This window comes from Pelophylax lessonae, assembly GCF_965119305.1.
Source record: "Pelophylax lessonae genome assembly, chromosome: 6".
NCBI classification, from domain to species: Eukaryota; Metazoa; Chordata; class Amphibia; order Anura; family Ranidae; genus Pelophylax; species Pelophylax lessonae.
Window position 1 is genome coordinate 255969221 of NC_138773.1, and position 21595 is coordinate 255990815.

The following is a 21595-nucleotide window of genomic DNA, read 5'->3' on the forward strand; positions in this document are numbered from 1 at the left end:
AGAAAAAAAGGCAAGGTAGGAGCTGCACGATTCTGGATAAAATGAGAATCATAATTTTTTTGCTTAGAATAAAGATCACGATTCTCAGCGTAACATCTTTTACAAATTAACAAAAAATTGGGAAAACTTTACCGTTACATTTTTTTAAATTCATTAAAATGCATTTAAAAAACTGCTGCACAAATAAAGTGTGACATAAAATATTGCAACGACTGCCATTTAATTAATAATGGTGGTCAGGGACGAAGAACCACCTTATCTCTCTGAATCACCAAGTAATGTGAATGACAGGATAACATCGCCAGTTCCGACACCCTACGCGCAGAGGTGATAGCCACCAAAAAAGCCGCCTTCTGAGACAGCGTAAGCAAGAGAATCTCCCGAAGATTCTCAAAGGGAGGCTTCTGGAGGACCGAAAGCACCAAAGTGAGGTCCCAAGGCGGCAACGGAGACCGCACTGGAAGAACCAAATGTTGGACCCCCTGAAGAAAGGTACGCACCAGGGAGTGTTTGGCCATTGGGTCATTAGAAAAAGACCCCCAAAGCCGACACCTGGCCCTTGATGGTACTCAAGGCCAATTTCTGCTCAACCCCTCAATAAAGGAAGGTCAAGAGCTGAGCCACCGAGGAGTAAGGATGAACCTCAAGAGACTTACACCGCGCAGTGTACGTCTTCCACGTATGATGGTAGATCTTCCTAGAAGTAGATTTCCTAGCTTTTAACAGCATTGGAATCACTGACTCAGATAAACCCCCTATCCATCAGCACCTGGCATTCAACAGTCAAACCATCAAAGCCAGAGACTATAAAGCAGGATGGAAGATTGGTCCTTGGGACAGCAGATCCTCCCGCAACAGATCGGCATACCATGCCCGTCGAGGCCAGTCCGGAGCCACTAAAATGACCAGAATCCCTTCTGCCTCGATTCTGCGTAGAAGTCTTGGCAGAAACTTGAGAGGAGAGAAAGCATAAATCAGACGATACTGACCCCACGGGGCCCCCAGCGCGTCTGTAGCATCCGCCAGAGGATCACGTGACCGAGCCACCTTTCTGTTGAGCCAAGACACCAACAGATCCACCATGGGGATGCCCCACCTTAGACACAACTGATGAAACACCTCTGGATGAAGGGAGCACTCCCCTTGGTCCAACGCCTGCCGACTGAGGTAATCTGCCTGCTAGTTTCCCACCCCTGGAATGTGTATGGCGGAGAGGGCTGGAACAAACTGTTCTACCCACCTTAGAATGCCGGCTACCTCCAGAGCCGCCAGAAAACTTTTTGTGCCCCCTTGGTGACTCCAAGTCACTACATCGGAGACCTGATCAAAGCCAAATACGGCTTTGTTTGGGACTCCAGCCAGCCGGCGGACAAGCCGGCTGGTTGCTCGGTTCTCCCAAAGGGACGGGAGACCTGGGCAGAGCTGTGGAAGGCGGCGGGAAGGGTCCTCCCCTCCCGCTTGCTGGGACAACGGCCAAGCGGCTGCTGAGCTGCATTGACTGTTGTCTCCTAAAAGCCGACCGCCGGCTCTAAAAAACTGTACCGGGTTGCAGCTGCAGGCATCATCCCGGTACAACCACTTCTGCAAGCGGAAATGACAGCTACATCGGTTTGAGGGAAGTGGTTAAGGTACAAAACACCCCCCACAAGTTTTTCTTCCTCTCCCCCATCCCTAAACACTTTCCTGCCTCCTCTCATGATCCAGCACTGTCCTGGCTGCAGCACCACCCTCCTCTCCCCCTGGTCTCACATGAGACACAGGCAGCAGTGGGTGCCATTGGCTACGACTGCTGTCAGTCATTATTACTACCTAAGAATTTGCAGAATAATGTGATACTCGAACCTGTAAAGTGGGTTTTCAGTGACAGTACCCTGTTATGTGCTTCCATACCATCCTTTATGTCTGATCCCCCCTTTAAATGACACTATGTAGATGTCTGCAGAGCAGAGCTGGAACATCACTACTGGATGGATTGTTTCTTTTTTCATCCATACACATCCATTACATAAATCAGAGAGTATCTGCAGCACAGTTTGTATGTGTGAATGAACCCGGACATTCAATCCATAGTAGTCAATGCTATCGAACGTCTTCACCGTCACAGAACTGCCATGTTTGTTTTATGGTAAAGGAGATCTAGCAAACAAACTTTTTCCAATAATTGCCTTTATAACACATTATATACTTTTCACACCTGAAAAAATGATTCTAGCACACACAGAAATATTCACTTACTGACTCCTAAAGAGTACCTGTACAGAAGAAAAAATAAATGGCTCACAACATAGAGACTGGAGGCAGACATCCAGACACACCCTGGGGATACTAAAACCTTGGGTGCTCTATAATGCAAATATGTTTATTTCCATAAATTAGAGCAGAACCTGCTATCTGCTAGACATGCCAGGGGTTACCTTGCACTGAGCCTGTGCTTTGGGAGCCATTCATATCATTCAGGTCATGGATTAGAGCCTATGGTGACCCACAGAGTTCTCTCTGCTTAAAGCGTTTGTTACCCCAACATGTCATATTCCTGATATGTGCCTGCTGTACCGTGTACTTGTATGAAAAAGTCTCCTGTTCTCTTTCTATTGTTTCCTTTGTGTGAAATCCCTGCTGTTCCTGCCAGTCCCTCTACTTTCCTATTAAAAACTGACCACACTAATCAGAACACACATGGTCAGTTTTCTAGCTATGCTGTGAACTCAGTGTGCTCTTCTCCAGTGATCAGACTTGCCCTGACTGACATGCCCCTTCTACACAGCCATTCACTGGGAAGCTCCGTGTGCTACTGCTTATCCTCCCCCAGCTCTTATGAAGCTGAAAACAGAGGGAATGCGTTCACTTATAAAACAAAAAAAAGGGAAAAAAGGTATTTCTAAAGTTTTTTTTATATCTATAAAAAAGGTTTTGCATTTCATTCTATTTGTTGTTTTACAAGGTGAGGATTTACATACACTTAAGGAGCTCATGCACACTGCAGCTCAAAGGAGCTCAAAGAAGCGGCTCCCCTACAGGCTTTTGAGACTTTTGGAGCTCTTAATTTTTCTGCCTAGAAACTCTCCTCTTTGTTAGCCAATGTGTCCATGCACACTATGGCTTTTTCAGGCATATGCTCCTACAAGCAGAAACACTTTTTTGTCGACCGACAGAATTATACTACAGAAATGATGTCATGTGTTGGTTTGCTTTCTTTGTGTTCTTTCTTCTCTGAGCATGCCCAGTCTTGCTCATAAGATTTTTCCCTGTCGAAATCTGTACTGACTGCACGAAAATCGGACGTGTTTTGACGGAGGAAAAAAATGTTATAGCCTGCACACCAGATTTTTTTCGGCCGAAAAGTCGGAGTCGGTTGTCGGAAGCATCATACTAACAAGCCGAAAATCTGCGGATCGGTCGTCGGACGAAAATTCCCTGCCAATTTTCGGCGCGTGTGTACGAGGCTTAAATCACCAGTGTGAATTTTGCCTCAAGGCACAGTCCACCTTGTGCAAAAAGTAATAAATGCAGAAAAACCGATCTCATAATCAATGAGTAGTTAAGTTTTGGGGATGTTGATTTATACCATATTTCATGTTCTAAATAGTGCGTGAAATGTGAACTTTAATACTGTAGAGAGAACTCCATGATTGGAGGAGAGGCCGTCTGTCACATGCTGTTGACATGACACGTGTCTGGGCTCTCCTCCTCCTGTTGTTAGCCATTTATAAGGCCTCATGCACATTGGACATTATCAAAACGTCGGTATAAAGCTGTAGCTGTAGAAGGCGTTTTTCAGCTTTTTTGCAGTAGCATTTTTTTAGCGTTTTTTAGCTTTTTTCAACTGTTGCATTCTTTAGCTTTATTTTTTTTAGCAAAACTATACTCCCACAAAAGCTTATGGCTCAAAAACGTTGATAAACGCAGAATAGCCGCGTTTTTTTAGCTTTTATCAGAGTTAGAGCGGTTTTACAGCTGAAAAACGCCTCCTAAAACCCACTAGTTCTGATTTTTTTTTTACAGCCAGAAAACTCACTTGCCAAAAACTGCTGATAACAGCTTATATGTGCATGGCCACATAGGATAACATGCTGGGGAGTTTGCTGGCTACAGAAAAAAAAGTCTGATGCCAAAAACAGCGGCTGTAAAAACGTCCAGTGTGCATGAGGCCTTAAAATGGCAGTCCAATCGCTTTATTCCAAAGCCAGTGGAATATAACGCACATTTAGAAAGTACATTGCTGTATATTTTATAGATATCTTCTACTTTTAATGCAGCTGTGTGTCTTGTGTAAAGCCAAACTTTATAACTGGGGCCCTCTATAGCTACACCTTAGGCCCCTTGCATAAGGGGTGTCTGGCCTCTGTGCATGAAATCCTGATGTTTAGGCTCCATTCACATCTGAGCGTATCATTTTAAGGCTCCTTTCACACACTCCACTCTGTCGGCGGACTCCGTTTTTCTCAGCAGGGGATCGATCCTCCGATCCCCCGCTGAGCAGGAGAATGACAGCTGTTCTCCGTGCTGTGTGCGGAGACACAGCTGTCAGTTCCCCATGCATCTCTATGGGGAAATCGGATGGGAACGGACCGTCGGTCCGTTCTCATCCGATCCGCTGGACAGATGGAAAATAGGGTTTCCATCCACCCAGATTTGACGGATCGGATGTCAGCGGACATGTCTCCGCTGACATCTGATGCCCCATAGGAATGCATAGGGGACCGTTCAGATCCGCCAAAAAAAACTGACAGGTGGATCTGAACGGTCCGCCTGTGTGAAAGGGGCCTTAGGTGTTTTTTCGGGCATTTTTCAGGCATTTATTTGGGCGTTGGCCTTAGACCCGGTTCACATCTGAGCGTTTTTCAGCTTGTAAAATGCTCATCTGTAAAGTCTCAAAACACCCAACAACCAAAATCCCATTAATTTCAATAGCCCCTGTTCACATTTGAGCGTTTTGTCGCCTGAAGCAAAACGCCTGAATCTCAAAAAAGTACATGAGCTTCTTTTACGTTTTTGTTGAATGTCAATGCCTGGCTCCAAACACCTGCAAAAAACGCCTGAAAAAAATGCCTGAAAACAATACGCTCAGGTGTGAATGGAGCCTTAGGGACAAATGCCTGGAACACAGGTATTCTGCTTTCCAGACATGCATCCCTGAATGCACAGGGCCCTAAACACATGTGTCAATTGGTACAGTGTTTCGCCACAGAATACCTTAGCCTGCTATTCATTTTGACCGGCTGCAGGCTACATTACTGGATGCTGAACCTGTGCCTCCCACAGGCACTAAAATACTGGAACTGCACACACAGGGGATAGATGCCGCATAAGCAAGGGGCATAAATATCCCAGCAAATCCCACACAGTACTGGCTTCGCAAACAAGTACATACATCAGATCCCTGAAAATGGTAATTTCCTAGAATTGCTGTCTTTGTCCTTGTTGCAGACTTCATGCCTTGATCACATCAACACCATAGTGAACACCACCCATAATCAACCCATGGGATAGCGATTGCTCATTCACACCAGCAGCTGCCCAACACAGCCCCTACAAAAGAACAAGGCAATCTGCATTATATGTTTTCTTTTTGTCTGCTACATAGTAATAACTTTAAGATTAAAAAAAAAAAAAAAAGTATAAACCCCTGCAATGTGTTCTAATGCATTGCAGTGTGTTAAATCGCACACTAATGAGCATGCATTATGTGCATGACGCGCACAGTGTGGTGTGAATGGACTCTGATAGTTGGACGATGCTCCAAATTTAGGCAACTGATTGCTACTACATGCTACTGCAAGCATAGCAATCTCTAGTGACTGCTGCAAGTGGGGTGATTACAAACAATAATCACGGCATGACCTCCCTGTCTAACATGTCCTTACACTGTGCTTTCATCAGATGTATTCCTGTACAAGGAGCTGAATACAACAGTTAGTGCTCATCATAATCACTGTATATTAGACAATCAAGGGCTCATGCTCAGGTCTCAAAAGAAGTCTTTAACCACTTAAGCCCCGGAAGGTTTTACCCCCTTCCTGCCCAGGGCCTATTTTGCGATTCGGCACTGCGTGACTTTAACGCACAATTGCGCGGTCGTGCGACGCTGTACCTAAACGAATTTGACGTCCTTTTTTTTCTCACAAACAGAGCTTTCTTTTGGTGGTATTTGATCACCTGTGCGATTTTTTGATCATGTGCTATAAACAGAAAAAGAGCGTCAATTTTGCAAAAATAACAATATTTTTCAAATTTTTTATATGAAATTCCCCCAAAAAAATGTAAAAATCTAAATTTTTTAACATTTTCGGCCAATTTGTTTTATGCTACATATGTTTGGTAAAAAAAAAAAAAAAATCGCAAAAAGCGTATTTTGATTGGTTTACTTGATATTACTTCAGTAATCAGTGCTATAAATATGCACTGTTACTGTAAAATTACACTGGCAGTGAAGGGGTTAACTTTTTTTTGAGAGGGAGGGGTCATGTGTGTCCCTAGGGGCGTGATTCTAACTGTGATTGGCTGTGGCTTGATGTGTAAGAACAGTGATCAACGGTCCTACATAGTAGAACCGTATGATCACTATTCCTACACAGGGGAGAATGACAGGCGACTTGTTTACATTAGCCGCCTGCCTTTCTCCCTCTCCACCCGACGATCGCAAATGACCGGCGGACATCGGGTCCGCCGGTCACATGCGCGGGGGGTCCGTGACCACGCGGGAGCGCGCCTCCGGCGGCGTGCGCTCACTCCCTAGACCCTCACAGACTAGCGACGTAGTACTACGTCGCTTTGCCTGTGAGGTGCTGACCGCCGCAGTAAATAGTCGTGCGGCGGTCAGCAAGCAGTTAAAGAGCATCTGACAAGCTGTTAGGAGGCGTTGTTCCACCTCCTCACCACCTGCTTTAACCCCTCGATCGCAGCACTTCTGCTTTGCAACCATGTGCATTGCTGTCCCATTCACATCAATTGGGTCACAGCTGCTGCTTCCAATCTGAAAGCCATGGGTGTGAGGGCATGGCCCTAAATGCATACTGTGCCTTTAGGGCAGTGCACCCACATGATAGTCAAATTGGGAACAGCGGCTGTGTGGATGTGCAGTGGCGGTTGGCAAAGCGATGTACCCGTATGTTGCTGCCTACTTATGGGTTTATGGTATGCGCATGAACACCCCCCCGTCCGGCTCCCACTGTGATTGTACACAGCAGGTGCCTGTCAGCAAGTCCTGGCCAATGATTCATGGCCAAGACCTGCTGATTGGCTGTGTGCAATCACAGCCCATAGCTCTGTGTTGGGAAACATTACAGGGCTCTGTACAGAGGGAGCGATCTGTCAGTTTCTCATTCCTGGAGAGATTCTTAGTGAAAAGCAGCTCACTTTACACATTGTTAGGCACACTTTCAACCCCTTCCCAGCCAGTGTCATTAGTACAGGAACAGTGCATAGCAGCCCTAAAAATTTCCACTCGCCTGCTCGCATCTGGCGAATGGAAATAAGTTGAGGGAGAGCGAGAAACTGCCAGGGGGTGCAGGGTTAAATAAGAGCCGATTCTCCTCCCAGCGATCAGCCAAGAAACTATGGGGATAGGAGGGGAGAGCTGGCCAGATCACACAGAGAGGGAAACTCCATCTGTGACACAGCTTGGATCTGAAACGCCAAATGTCAAACAAAATCCTGCCTCCTGCATCAGCTCCTGTGATAGCACACTGGTCCAATGCCGGGACATTTAAGTAGTGTGACGTCTATCATAGGAGCCGGTCCAGGACTTTGACAAGGCTGGCATTTCAGATCCAAGCTGTGTCACTGCAGGAGATCCTCTCTCTGTGTAATCCAGTCGGCTCGCCTCCTGAGGCTGCACTGATAGGCTGCATTGTTGGGCATAGATGAGGCAGCCCTGATGGGGCTGCATTGATGGACACCGATGAGGCTGCCCTGATGGGCAATGATGAGGTTGCATTGATGGGCACTGATGAGGTTGCATTGATGGGCACTGATGAGGTTGCATTGATGGGCACTGATGAGGCTGCATTGATGGGCACTGATGAGGCTGCATTGATGGGCACTGATGAGGCTGCATTGATAGGCACTGATGAGGCTGCATTGATGGGCACTGATAAAGTTGTTGGTAATATTTATTTTTGTAACTTAATTCTGCATAAAACATTTAACAGTGTTATTTCATGAGATAATTTACAAGGGTGTGTTTAGGGGCGGGGCAGGGTAGGGGTTGGGTGGGGCAACTGGTGGCAAGTAACTCTTAAGACCTGGCTAGTAGCTCATGACTTGACATTTTGAGCCCTGTGTATAGTATTATCATTGATCATTGTAATAATGTCACTGGTCATGTCAGTGGCAGTTAAACAGTTCCCCCCTAGCGTTAGTTAGTGTCAGATTGACTGGCGCACTATCGCAGTCCCATTATAAGTCGCTGATTACCTCCATTAATAGTATAAAAAAAAATTCCAGTATATTTGCCATAGATTGTAGGCGCTATAACTTTCATGCAAACCAATCAATATACACTTATGGGGATTTTGTAAAGCAAACACATGAAGCAGAATACATTTTGGCCAAAATTGATGAAGAAATTCAATTTTTTTTTTTTATTGGATATATTTTATAGCAGAAGGTAAAACATACATTTTTTTTTTTTATTTTCTAAAGAATGCTCTATTTGCATGAAAAGAAGATATAAATTTTGTTTGGGTACAGCGTTGCATGACCGCACAACTACCAGTTAAAGTAGTGCAGTGCCTAATAGCAAAAAATGCACCGCATTACTACTCTCCTTGGGGCACCCAAAGGTGTCTCAGGCCGCTAAAGTGCTCGGGTTTGGCTTGAAGAAAAGGTGGCAACCCTAGGCACGCGCCCCCACCTGGAAGTGATGGATCATGTACCTAGTATGTCATCCAGGACAGAGAAGCCGCCTTACCGCCGTATATCTGTGGTAAACGGTCGGTGTTCTATTGAATAATGCATCCGGTCGGATAATGCCTCTGACGATCTGCGCATGTGCAGTATGGAACATTACTCCAGCTGATCTGTTGATCAGTTGGCGTGACGTCAACACTGCACATGTGCGGAATGTCGGAGGCATTATCTGACAATCTAATTATCAGATTCTGCCTCACTCTCCCTGCGCATGCATTAGACTTGAGCGACGGAATCCGTCCTGCAACACAGCCAACTCTGCCAAACAGCAATAGTATTCCGCCTATGACGTTGCTCAAGTCTAATGCATGTGCAGAGAGAGTGAGGCAGAATATGACAATAAGATTCTGTGCTTTGCAGATAGTTGGACAATGCCTCTGACGATCTGCGCATGCGCAGTGTTGACGTCACGCCAGCTGATCAACAGATCAGCTGGCGTGAAGTTACGTACTGCACATGTGCAGATCGTCAGAGGCATTATGTGACAGGATGCATTATTTGACAGAACTCCAGCAAGTGGTAAAGTGGTTGTAAGGGCAGAAGGTTTTTTTTTTTTTTTTTACCATACTGCATTTTCTGCATAAGGTCCCTTTCACACTTGTGCGACTTGTCCTGCGACTTGGGACTTTAACCACTTTACGTCTGCCTGCAGTAATATTACTGCGGCAGAGTGGCTCGTTATCGTCTGACGACATAGTACTACGTCGTCAGACACTCCCCTTTCTCGGCGCCGCGCGCCGCCGGAGGCTCGCTCCCGCTGTATTCAGTCACAGCGGGAGTCGGGCCAGGGGAGGAGCAGTGGCGATCGCCGCCGCTCTTCCCCGATCGTCGGGGATCTAGTGTGGAGATCCGCCTGCTTGTGTAAACACAAGCGGGCGAATCTCCTAAGTGACAGGCAGGGTCAGATTGCAGGGTTCAGCATAGCTGAACCTGCGATCTGTCCCTGTGTTACTCAGTCACCTCCCCCCACACACGTCAGTAAGCACCAGGCATACATTAACCCCTCCCTCTCCAATAAAATTAACCCCTTCCCTGCCAGTGTCATTTTTACAGTAACAGTGCATATATATAGCACTGATTACTGCAGTAATGTCACTGGTACCCCCAAAAGTGTCAAAAATGTCAGTCAAGGGTCCGATCTGTCCGCCGCAATGTCGCAGTCCCCCAAAAAAAAAAAAAAAAAAAAAAAAAAAAAAAAAAATCGCAGATTGCCGCCATTACGCGTTAAAATAAAAAAAAAAAACACCAAAAATGACATAAATCTTTCCCTTAGTTAGTAAACGCAATAACTTTTGCGCAAACCAATCAAAATACGCTTATTGTGATTTTTTTTACCAAACATAGGTAGCAGAAAACAAATTGGCCAAAAAATTTAAAAAAAATTGGTTTTTAAATTTTTTTGGGGGGAATTTCATATAAAAAATGTTAAAAATATTGTTATTTTTTCAAAATAAATGCAATTTTTTTGTTTATAGCGCAAAAAGTAAAAATCCCACAGGTGATCAAATACCACCAAAAGAAAGCTCTGTTTGTGGGAAAAAAAGGACGTAAATTTCGTTTGGGTACGGCGTCGCACGACCGCGCAATTGTCAGTTAAAGTCGCACAGCGCCGAATCGCAAAAAGTGGCCCAGACGTAAGACAGCAAAATCCTCCGGTGGTAAAGTGGTTAAAATTGCATTGCAAGTTGTGCCCCGTTATTTCCAATGAGTACCATTTATATCTGTGTGACGTCAAGTTGCAGAAACTTCAAATTAGTCCCAGCACTACTTTGATGCGACTTGAGGTCCGTAGATCTCAAGATTACACAAGACATTGCTTCAAGTCGTGTCAAAGTTGCTTCAAAGTCGGACAACTTTTAGGTCGTACAAGTGTGAAAGGGGCCTTAAAGTGATTGTAAAGTCTCGGTTTTTCCCCTATATAAATAACAAACATGTTATACTTCCCTACTCTGTGCAGTTGGTTTTGCACAGAGCAGCCCAGATCCTCTTCTTCTCAGGTCCCTCTTTGGTGCTCCTGGCCCCTCCCTCCTGTTCAGTGCCCCCACAACAAGCAGCTTGCTATTGGGGCACCCGAGCCAAGTCACAGCTCCCTGTGTCCACCCAGACATGAAGCCCTGGCCCAGCCCCACCCACTCTCTCTCCTGATTGGCTAGCTGACTTTGATTGACAACAGCGGCAGCCAATGTCACCACTGCTGTGTCTCAAGCAATCAGGAGGGAAAGTCTCAGACGGATGAGACGCTCGTGGACATTGCTGGATAGAGACGGGGCTCAGGTAAGTATTAGGAGGCATGAGGGGGGCTGCTGCACACAGGTTTTTTTTTTATCATAAAGATAAAAAATCTTCTGCTTTTACAACCACTTGAAGGTAAAAAAAAAAAACCTTCCATGATCAGCTCCTTCCAGAATCCCCCCTCAATACTTACCTTATATACTAGAGTCCTATCTTGATCCAGCGCTTTGCTCTCTCTCCAATCAAATCCTTTGAGGAGAGAGCAGAGGGCAGCAGGGCCAAGCCACACTGTGTGTGTCAATGGACTACATAGCCTGGCTTGGGAGCGAGCCCGCAAGTGTCTTCCATTGAAAAGGGAGGAGGAGCCGGGAGACCCCCCAGACGAGGAGGAACGGAGCCGCTCTGTGCAATACCGGAAAGGTGGGGCATGTCCCCCATCGTTCTTCATAGCACAGTATTGATGTGTTGTGAAGGAGCCCCATGGTACAATATAGTTTTCTAGGACCCCTGGCGGTGATGAGGTGCAGAGAATCGCACATTGGGAATGAGACCTACAGGGAAGTGAATGAGTCTACAATGACCCATAGGTGTGCCGTGCGCAAAGGGTGTGCCTGGGCGCGCTCCAATCACCCCATGTGGTGCATAAGGCGTGTTCACGCCCTAGTCAACCTCTGTGGCGCATATTCCCCAGTTAGACCCCTGATATTCCACCAAATAAAAAAAAAAAAACTAAAAAATCTCTTTCTGCTAAAATTAACCACTTGCCGACCAGTCACTGGGACTGTACTGCGGCACAGTGGCTCGATTCCATCCAGCGACGTAGACCTACGTCGCTGGACTCCTCCCCCTGTAGGCGCGCTCCCGCTGTTTTAAGTCACAGCGGGAGTCGGGCCAGGGGAGGAGCGGCGGAGATCGCCGCTGCTCTTCCCCGATCGTCGGGGAATCGAGTTTGGAGATCCGCCCGCCTGTGTAAACAGAGCGGGCGGATCTCCTAAGTGACAAACAGTGACAGATTGCAGGATTCAGCATAGCTGAACATGCGATCTGTCCCTGTGTCACTCAGTCACCTCCCCCCACACACGTTAGTAAGCACCAGGCATACATTAACCCCTCCCTCTCCAATAAAATTAACCCCTTCCCTGCCAGTGTCATTATTACAGTAACAGTGCATATTTATATCACTGATTACTGTAGTAATGTCACTGGTACCCTCAAAAGTGTAAAAAATGTCAGTCAAGGGTCCGATCTGTCCGCCGCAATGTCGCAGTCCCGCAAAAAAAAAAAAAAAAAATCGCAGATCGCCGCCATTACTCGTTAAAAAAAAAAAAACACCAAAAATGACAGAAATCTTTCCCTTAGTTAGTAAACGCAATAACTTTTGTGCAAACCAATCAAAATACGCTTATTGTGATTTTTTTTACCAAACATAGGTAGCAGAAAACAAATTGGCCAAAAATTTTTTAAAAATTAGATTTTTACATTTTTTTGGGCGGGAATTTCATATAAAAAAAATGTTAAAAATATTGTTATTTTTTCAAAATAAACGCTCTTTTTTTGTCTATAGCGCAAAAAGTAAAAATCGCACAGGTGATCAAATACCACCAAAAGAAAGCTCTGTTTGTGGGGAAAAAAAGGACGTAAATTTTGTTTGGGTACGGCGTCGCACGACCGCGCAATTATCAGTTAAAGTCGCACAGCGCCGAATCGCAAAAAGTGGCCTGGACGTAGGACAGCAAAATTCTCCGGTGGTAAAGTGGTTAAAATAAAATGGTAAAAAAAAAAAAAAAAAAAAGATAAAATAATAAACATAAAAATGACTGACACCATCCACTGCCTTACTGACACCGTCAGTATATATATATACACATGCACACATATCTGTGTCTGAGCTTTGGGGTGCACACCCTAATTCAACAGTCTGTGCACACCTATGCATTGACCTCTGACCTCCACAGTGTAAGGTGAGGTGACCATACAGATGTGTCCCCAGCACTGCCCTCCCCCCTCCACAGGGCGGCGCCTCTCTCCTCTCCCACCTGGGTGCTGCCGTCTGCCGCCATGATGCTGCTGTGCCCGGCAGATGTATCTCACTCAGCACCGGGGATAATAGCGGAATACACACACAGCTGGGGACCGCTCCTCTGAGCCCGCCCCGGACACACGACACTCATCCCCGCCCCACTACAGCGCACACCGGACATTTTACTGGAGACCAAAATAAACAGCCGCTTATATCGATGTTCTTGGTCTTCAACAATATGGCCGCAGCGGCCGACAACCAGCACTTATGAGGATGAGGAGTCGTATGCTTGTCTAACACTGCACTAATCTTCCGCCGCCATACTGCCGAGGACAATAGGCGGGCGATCCACCGCAGCCATATTGTTGAAGACCAAATGTGAGGAGGACAGCTGTGTGTGTCGTGTGCTGATTATTCAGTGTTATCCACCGGGAATGATCCCATCTCTTCTGTACAGAGATGACTTCAGTCAGTTCCTGGAGATTCTCTATAGTTACCATGTGTTTAAAAAAGCTGCTGTCTTCTCTAAACAGCCACCAGGGGGGGGAGTTTTCTGTTGAAAATAAATGAATAGTGGGCGTGGCTCTGCTCTGTAGGGTAATGTGTGGACATAAAGGTAAGTACAGTATAGGTAAAAATAGCCTCAGTGGGTTCCTCAGTGGTAATAAATCCAACCCAGTAAGTGTGCAATGTTATAAATCATATGTTGTGGGTGTGCAACCACTAGATGTTGCTAAGCAGTCATACATATCATTTAAATTCATAACCTTGTGCAGAAAAAAAAAAAAAAAAAACTTGCCAGAATGACCTCTGGAGAAAAAAGAATTTCAAATTAAAGTGACAGGTGCTCTTTAACCACTTCAGTCCCAAAAGGTTTTACTCCTTAACCACTTTACCACCGGAGGATTTTGCTGTCTTACGTCCAGGCCACTTTTTGCGATTCGGCACTGTGCGACTTTAACTGACAATTGCGCGGTCGTGCGACGCCGTACCCAAACGAAATTTGACGTCCTTTTTTTCCCACAAACAGAGCTTTCTTTTGGTGGTATTTGATCACCTATGCGATTTTTACTTTTTGCGCTATAAACAAAAAAAGAGCGTTTATTTTGAAAAAATAACAATATTTTTAACATTTTTTTATATGCAATTCCCCCCCAAAAAAAATTAAAAATCAATTTTTTTTTAATTTTTGGCCAATTTTTTTTCTGCTACCTATGTTTGGTAAAAAAAATCACAATACGCGTATTTTGATTGGTTTGCGCAAAAGTTATTGCGTTTACTAACTAAGGGAAAGATTTCTGTCATTTTTGGTATTTTTTTTATTAACGAGTAATGGCGGCGATCTGCGATTTTTTTTGCGGGACTGCGACATTGCAGCGGACAGATCGGACCCTTGACTGACATTTTTGACACTTTTGGGGGTACCAGTGACATTACTACAGTAATCAGTGCTATATATATGCATTGTTACTGTAAAAATGACACTGGCAGGGAAGGGGTTAATTGTATTGGAGAGGGAGGGGTTAATGTATGCCTGGTGCTTACTAACGTGTGTGGGGGGTGGTGACTGAGTGACACAAGGACAGATCGAGGGTTCAACTATGCTGAACCCTGCAATCTGACCCTGCCTGTCACTTAGGAGATCCGCCCGCTTGTGTTTACACAAGCAGGCGGATCTCCACACTCGATTCCCCGACGATCGGGGAAGAGCAGCGGCGATCGCCGCTGCTCCTCCCCTGGCCCGACTCCCGCTGTGAATGAGTACAGCGGGAGCGAGCCTCCGGCGGCGCGCGCGCGCCGCCGAGATAGGGGAGTGTCTGGCGACTTAGGTCTACGTCGTCAGACGATAACCAACCACTTTGCCGCAGTATGCTCAACGTGAGCAGACGGCAAGTGGTTAAAGCGGAGTTCCACCCAAAAGTGGAACTTCCGCTTTAGGTGGTTCTAACCCCCTGACATGCCACATTTGGCATGTCATTTTTTGGGGGGGGGGGGGAGCGGGTACTTAGTTTTCACATTTACCCGCTCCTACTTCCGATCAGAGCGCCGCGGCGCCCTGAGCGGAAGTTCTCCTCTCCCCCTCCCTCCCTGCAATCTTCTGGGACATGTCAGAGGTCCCAGAAGATTGCCGGCCAATCACGACGCATAGCACAACTCGCGCATGCGCAGTGCGTACCCGGCTGTGAATCCGCAAACTGTCACAGCCGGGGTGCCCACACCAATGATGCCGGCGGCGCAGAAGAGAGAGGGAGAAGAGCAAGGCTTCGGGCGGCCGCATCGCTGGACCGTTGGACAGGTGAGTGTGTTTAGACCAGGCCAATTTTTTCAATATTTTAACTGACAATTGCGCAGTTGTGCGATGCAGTACCCAAATAAACTGTATGTCTTTTTCCCCCACAAATAGTGCTTTCTTTTAATGGTATTTTATCACCTCAGCTGTTTTTATTTTTTGAGCTATAAACAAAAAAAAGAGTGACAATTTAGAAAAAAAAATCGTTTTTACTTTTTGCTATAAAACATATCCAATAAAAAAAATAAAAAAAATAAAATTTCTTCTTCAATTTAGTCCAGAATTTTTTCTACTACATATTTTTGGTAAAATAAAATTCCAATAATCGTATATTGATTGGTTTGCGCAAAAGTTATCGCGTCTACAAACTACGGGATATTTTTATGGCATTTTTATATATATATTTTTTCTACTAGTAATGGCGCTGATCATTGATTTTTAGTGTGACTGCAACATTCCTGCGGACTGTTCGGACAGATCGGACACCTAGTTGACTGAGCTGATTTTTTGGGATCCAGTGACACCAATACAGTGATCAGTGTTAAAAATATGCACTATCACTGTTCTAATACTAACTTAACAACAGGGGCGATCAAAGGGTTAACTGTGTGCCTCGCTGGTGCTTGCTAACTGTGTAGGGGAAGGTCTGACTGGGGGAAGACAGAGATCTGTGTTCCTGCTTAGCAGGAACACAAGATCTCTATCTTTTCCCCTGTCAGAACGGCGATCTGCCTTGTTTACACTGGCAGATTGCCGTTCTGCCTGTCTCAGGAACGATCGCGGGTGGATGGTGGACATTGGGTCTGCCGGAACCAGCTGATTGGTATCCCCTGTGTCCAATCAGTGCATTATCGCGCCTCCGCCCCTCTCTTCCCAGTGTCTATTACACGAAATGATGCACAGGTACATTGTTTCACAAAGTAGAGCCAAACCTGCCACAGTACAAGTGCGGCAGGTGGTTGGCAAATGGTTAAAGTGCTTTAAGCTATAAACTGAACAATTAATGCAGTAAAATTCATCAATATATAAGGTGCTTCAAACTGAACAATAGGCGTAAAAATAAGCAATTCATATGAAGTAATTTCATAAACATGTTAAGGAAACATAAATATGTATCCTCACAATTGGCACATTATTAAGTACATTAGTAACTAATAAAGTGACAGGTGCTCTTTAAAGGTGCGCCAATAAAACATGTATCAGGAAAATTAACGTATATCTTCAAAATTGGCACATTAATAAATCCATCGATAACTCATAAAGTGACAGGTGCTCTTTAAAGGTGCGCCAATATCCATATGTATTAAATTAGTGCATAATGCTCTCCCCCTCTTTCACCGCACTCACCAGAGATCTCTCCCCTCTAGGGAGTAGACAGCATTCACAGCACTCAGTGGCCGATAGAGCAGACCTCAGATCCACAATCCATGTAATGTTCCTCTCTCCTTTAACTCTTTGCACTACACAGTATTCCTGAATCTGGCTTGATATCAGCCATATATCATTGGGAGTGGCAGGACAATGAGCCAATTAATCTCCCCCGCTGTGCATATGTGCTGAGGGTAAACAGGTGCCCATATGTATTAAAAAAAAAAACAATTATCTAATCCAGGGGGTTTAGGGCTAAAATAATTAAATTAGCCACTGGCTAACAACATGGGTTAAAGCAAGGCTGCCTTCCCTGGAGGGCTGGGAACCCGAGCACTGTAACAGAAGAAGGGAAGGGAAAGAGAGGCCAAGCCGTGGATAGTGTAGCGCAGTTTATTAACAGCAACATAAAATGACGGTACAAATCCACTTACAGGCATCCGGGGGGACAGACATGGGATAAATCAAGATGGGACAACCTAAGGAAAGTCCAATCTACCCTGGAGCAACTGGATATAAAAGCCAATGTGGTATGCGGTGCAGGGAACCAGACGAACAAGCCAGAAGCCACAAGGAAAGAGCCATCAAGAGAGCTGTCAAACCTCAGGATTCTGCAGCCAATAGGAACGTATTTCCAAAGCTGGACCACACCTCCTTCATCAACCTACCTGTAGGCTGCTGTTGGATGAATGGATCCCTGCCATAGCTTACCACAGTCAGGTGAAAACCTTCTTCCCGGGAGGGTGTTATTTGGATGCTTGGAGAGATCAGACTGTACTAGAGAGCACTATCACCACTTGTAAGGAAGGAAAAGAGGAATTGTCTCAGCAGGATTTAAAGAGAGAGAGATCAACAGCATATTCCTGTTTGACATGAACTGGACTTTTAATGAATCATAGCACGTGTCTGGTGACCCAGCAAAGAGCTCCTTGGGACTGCTAAGAGACTAACATCATACAAGGTATTCTTTTGTCTGCTGGGAACTGTTGTGCTTTCTTCAAGGGCCAAAACTTTGGTAGCTAACCATTTTACCGTTGCTAGGTAAATACAGTTCAGTTCTATTAATTACTGTTAGAATATTGTAGGTGTCACATCTCTCAGAGTACTGTTATTGTGTTATTGATTGTTTGCAAAAGTGCGCTTGTTAATCCTCTCTTCTTTTATGCTATACTTGGCCTAATAAATTATTTTAAATAACCTCAAGGCGTGTTCGTAAGTGCTGGGTGTGATAGGAAGGTTCTGCTACTAAATCGACTAGCATTTTTCCATTTTTATTGCCTAATTCAAACACTTTGGCAGCCAGGCGTTTTACATCAAACTAGAATGAGGTGTAATGGAGCCTGAGTTCCCTTCTAATCTGCAACAGGCCCGAGAATGATTCAGGAATCGGATCCTCTGCAAAAGCCACTGAGGCCTCCGACTCAGGCTGTTCCAGTTGAGTGGTCTGCGAGGCAAAATCGGAGCGCCGGGCCTTCATAGAGGAAATGTATTCACGTCTAGTATGAGCCTTGCAGGCCTCCCACACCACATCAAGGGAGGTGGAATCCCCATTGTTCTTCCAAAATTCAGAAATTTTAGGGAACACCATTTCCTGAACCTTGGGGTCACCAATCCAATGTGGCACCAGTCTCCAACATCCTGGGTCCTGGCTCTTATCTGAAGATAATAATATTTTGAGAGGGGAGTGGTCTGAAAGACCTGCCGGGAGATAGGAGGCCACGCAAACACAGGAGAGGGCGAGGCAGATCCAAGCATTAATTTGATAAGAGAACCTGATTTATGGGTACTCGAAACATGAGAATACAACTTGACCCCTGGATGCTTCCACCGCCAAATTGAGAATATCTGCCCAAACAGCCAGATCTGGAGGGACAGCTTTGAGTGGGTTTGATGTGTCTAGCGTATTATCCAGAATAGCATTGAAGTCCCTGCCCAGGATTAGATGCTGTACCTGGAGACAAGCTAATTTGGTATAGATCATGTAATGGATGGTGGAATCTAAGGGGGGGGGGGGGGCGGGGGGCATACACATTGACCAATGCCCATCTTTGTGCATACGATTGCAGAATCAATATGAGGTAGCTACCCCCTCCCGGTACCAGTAATGACTTGCTCCACCAAGTAAGGGAGTGACTTATACAGGAGGATAGCAACTCCTCTCGCATAAGTGGAGTAAGTGGCATGGAACCCCTACTTGACCCACACTCTTCTAAGAGACATCATTTTGATACCTGTTAAATGAGTCTCTTGCAAGAATAGTGGTTCATGGGACTGCGGTTATTTAAAGCTTTTCTTATTAATCTTGGATGAAACCTGTAAGGGTACTTTCAGTTTCTCATTTTACCATTTGTAGGTAGCTCAGAGACCATTATTCAAGATCAAAGATCGGGTTTCACACTTTCCCATTTAGCCACACTCTACTTTATCTATGAGTGCTTCTTGTGCTTTTTGAAACAAAGCAACTGTCAAGAAGATCAATTGCATGGCAGTGCCCGAAGATCTGCATTTTCACATAGTGCAGCTCATGGTCCAGTGTTAAGGCTGTGTGTGCACCTCTGGCACTGGCTTTTGGGACCCAAGGCCCTATTTAAAGTGCAACACAACTAAGGATAATTGCTGAGTGGTCTTCAGCTCCTGTGGCTTGTGACCAGACCTGCATCCTATGATCCCGTGTTTGACCCAACTTGCCTTCTGACTCTGCTTTTCCCTGATCTCCTGTTGCTGACCTTGGCTTGTGTCCTGACTTTATGCTTTGCCAGTTTTTAGATACTGGTGCTGCTCGTTGGATTCTGACCTCAGCCTGGCTTCTCACCTTGCTCCTGCCTTCTGATTTGGTCTGCCCTCTGCTACCTGTGTGTTGCTGACTCTAATTCATCTTGATTACAGATTCGCTTCTTGCACCTATCCTCAGCATCCCAACAATATCCACACTGTTGTTTGAGCCCCCCACTGTGTCAGGACCTACCATAGGCACATGTGCCACTCCTTGTCATGCTATATCCTGCCACCAACTCCATGGTGTATTGCACAGGAGGTGTAAGGGAAGCCCTCTTGTCCCCTTGGCCTCTGTGAGGTATGTGACAGCAACTGTTTACTGGATTTGCAAGGCTGCCACCTGGTCTTTTATTCACATGTTCTCTAAGTTTTACTTGGTAGGCAATGTGGCTTCATCTGATGCCAGCTTTGGTATATCTTCTTAAAATGACTCTTTGAGCTGTAGGCAGTCCCCAGTTTTCTTGGGTCTGATAGCAGTTGTTTGCTGTGTTGCCCACAGGCAAGGTTTTAGGCTTCACGGGTCCCTCAATGGATTTGTAAAAAATAGGGTTCTTGTACATATTATAAAATCCATACTTGGAATCTATTGAGAGATGCGGGTCCTATCTCTCTGTCGTTATTATCATAGTACTGCTTTGCTGGGGTTACTCTGGGCTGGCCTACAGTTTTTTTTTTTGCCAGTGTCCAATCCTCCTGCGGGCAGCAGTATGCTCCAATGGTTTTCACTTTCCTGTGTCCCCAGTGGACCCCAAGAAAATGATTTGTTTGGGGAGTACAAAGACCTATATTAGTTCACAAATTACTGTTCAGTTGCAGTTTGGAAAGAAGCAACAAGGTATGCTTGTTTTTTTCCCCTACATTTTTATTGGTTTTCATAGTTTGCAAAGTTAAATTAAACAGTTGCATAAGGAAAGAATACCACACCCACATGAGCAACCATGATATATAAAAGAAATTGCATATACAAAGTACAAAAAAGTAAAATAATATAAAACATAACAAAAGATGATACCCAGGTAGAAGGTATGCATCCTGTTCTAGAAGCTAATAAAAGCAATACTGTATAACTGATAGAAAAAAAGGAAACTTGGACTTCAGCACCTCCATCCAGTTCTGAATTCCTCTCGCCCCCCCCCCCCCCAAAAAAGACTAACAAGAAAAAAGTAGGAGGAAAGAAAATGAAAGTGAAAAAGGGGATAGAAAGAATGAGTAATGGAGGGGGAGAGAGAGAAAGACAGAAAAAGAAAAAAAAAAAAGGTTGGGTGAGGAAAAGATATATCTCAAGAAAGAAGGAGGAGGAAAGAAAACGAAGGTGAAAAAAGGGATAGAAAGAATGAGGAATGGAGGGGGAGAGAGGGAAAAGAGAGCGAAAGACAGAAAAAGAAAAAAAAAAAACAGAAGGTTGGGAGAGGAAAAGATATGTCTCAGCACCCTGACACCTTATTCTTACACCACCTAGAGTAGCAATGATTCTGGATCAAAAGGAGGTGGCATGTAGGATTCGTGGATCCCAGATTTTATGAAATGTAGCCATCTTGTCATTGTCTTGCAGTCAATTTTTCAAAAACCATCACTTGAGAGACTCGGTGCTTGACTTCAGCAAAGGGGATGATTGGGGTTTTTCACGCTTTCCCTCTTAGTTGCTGTGGAATTATGTGTAACAAGTTTAAATTGGGTGTTAGTGCTTTCCCCAGGTTTCCAGTTTAAAAGGGCTTTGTAAGAGTCCTTACAAAAGGATTTGCCTGTAACAGTATAAAGTATTTGGTATACCCTAATTCAAAACCTTTTCCACCAAATATGTTTAAAAGAACCATCCATATGGCATCCTCAAAAGCACTTGAAAAGCTGGACTGGAATTGCACACAAGATTCTAAAGGGAACAAGATACCATTGAAGGTAAACCTTAGTTCGCTTAGTATTTTTTTTAAGGGATTTATTTTTTTGTGGGTTTTTTCGTCAAAAACATCCAATCAACTCAAATTAAGTTAAAAAAAAATCCT

General features: G+C 44.9%; 1 protein-coding gene across 1 annotated transcript in view; it reads right to left on the bottom strand.

Moving 5' to 3' along the window:
- The window catches only part of TTC21B (tetratricopeptide repeat domain 21B), a 146495-nt gene extending 133203 nt beyond the window's left edge, over positions 1-13292 (bottom strand). Inside the window, exon 1 of the mRNA XM_082260063.1 lies at positions 13179-13292. Within this exon, the coding sequence (XP_082116189.1) occupies positions 13179-13202 (24 nt within the window). The 5' untranslated portion in view covers positions 13203-13292. The remainder of the gene's footprint in view (positions 1-13178) is intronic.
- Positions 13293-21595: the final 8303 nt, after the last annotated feature.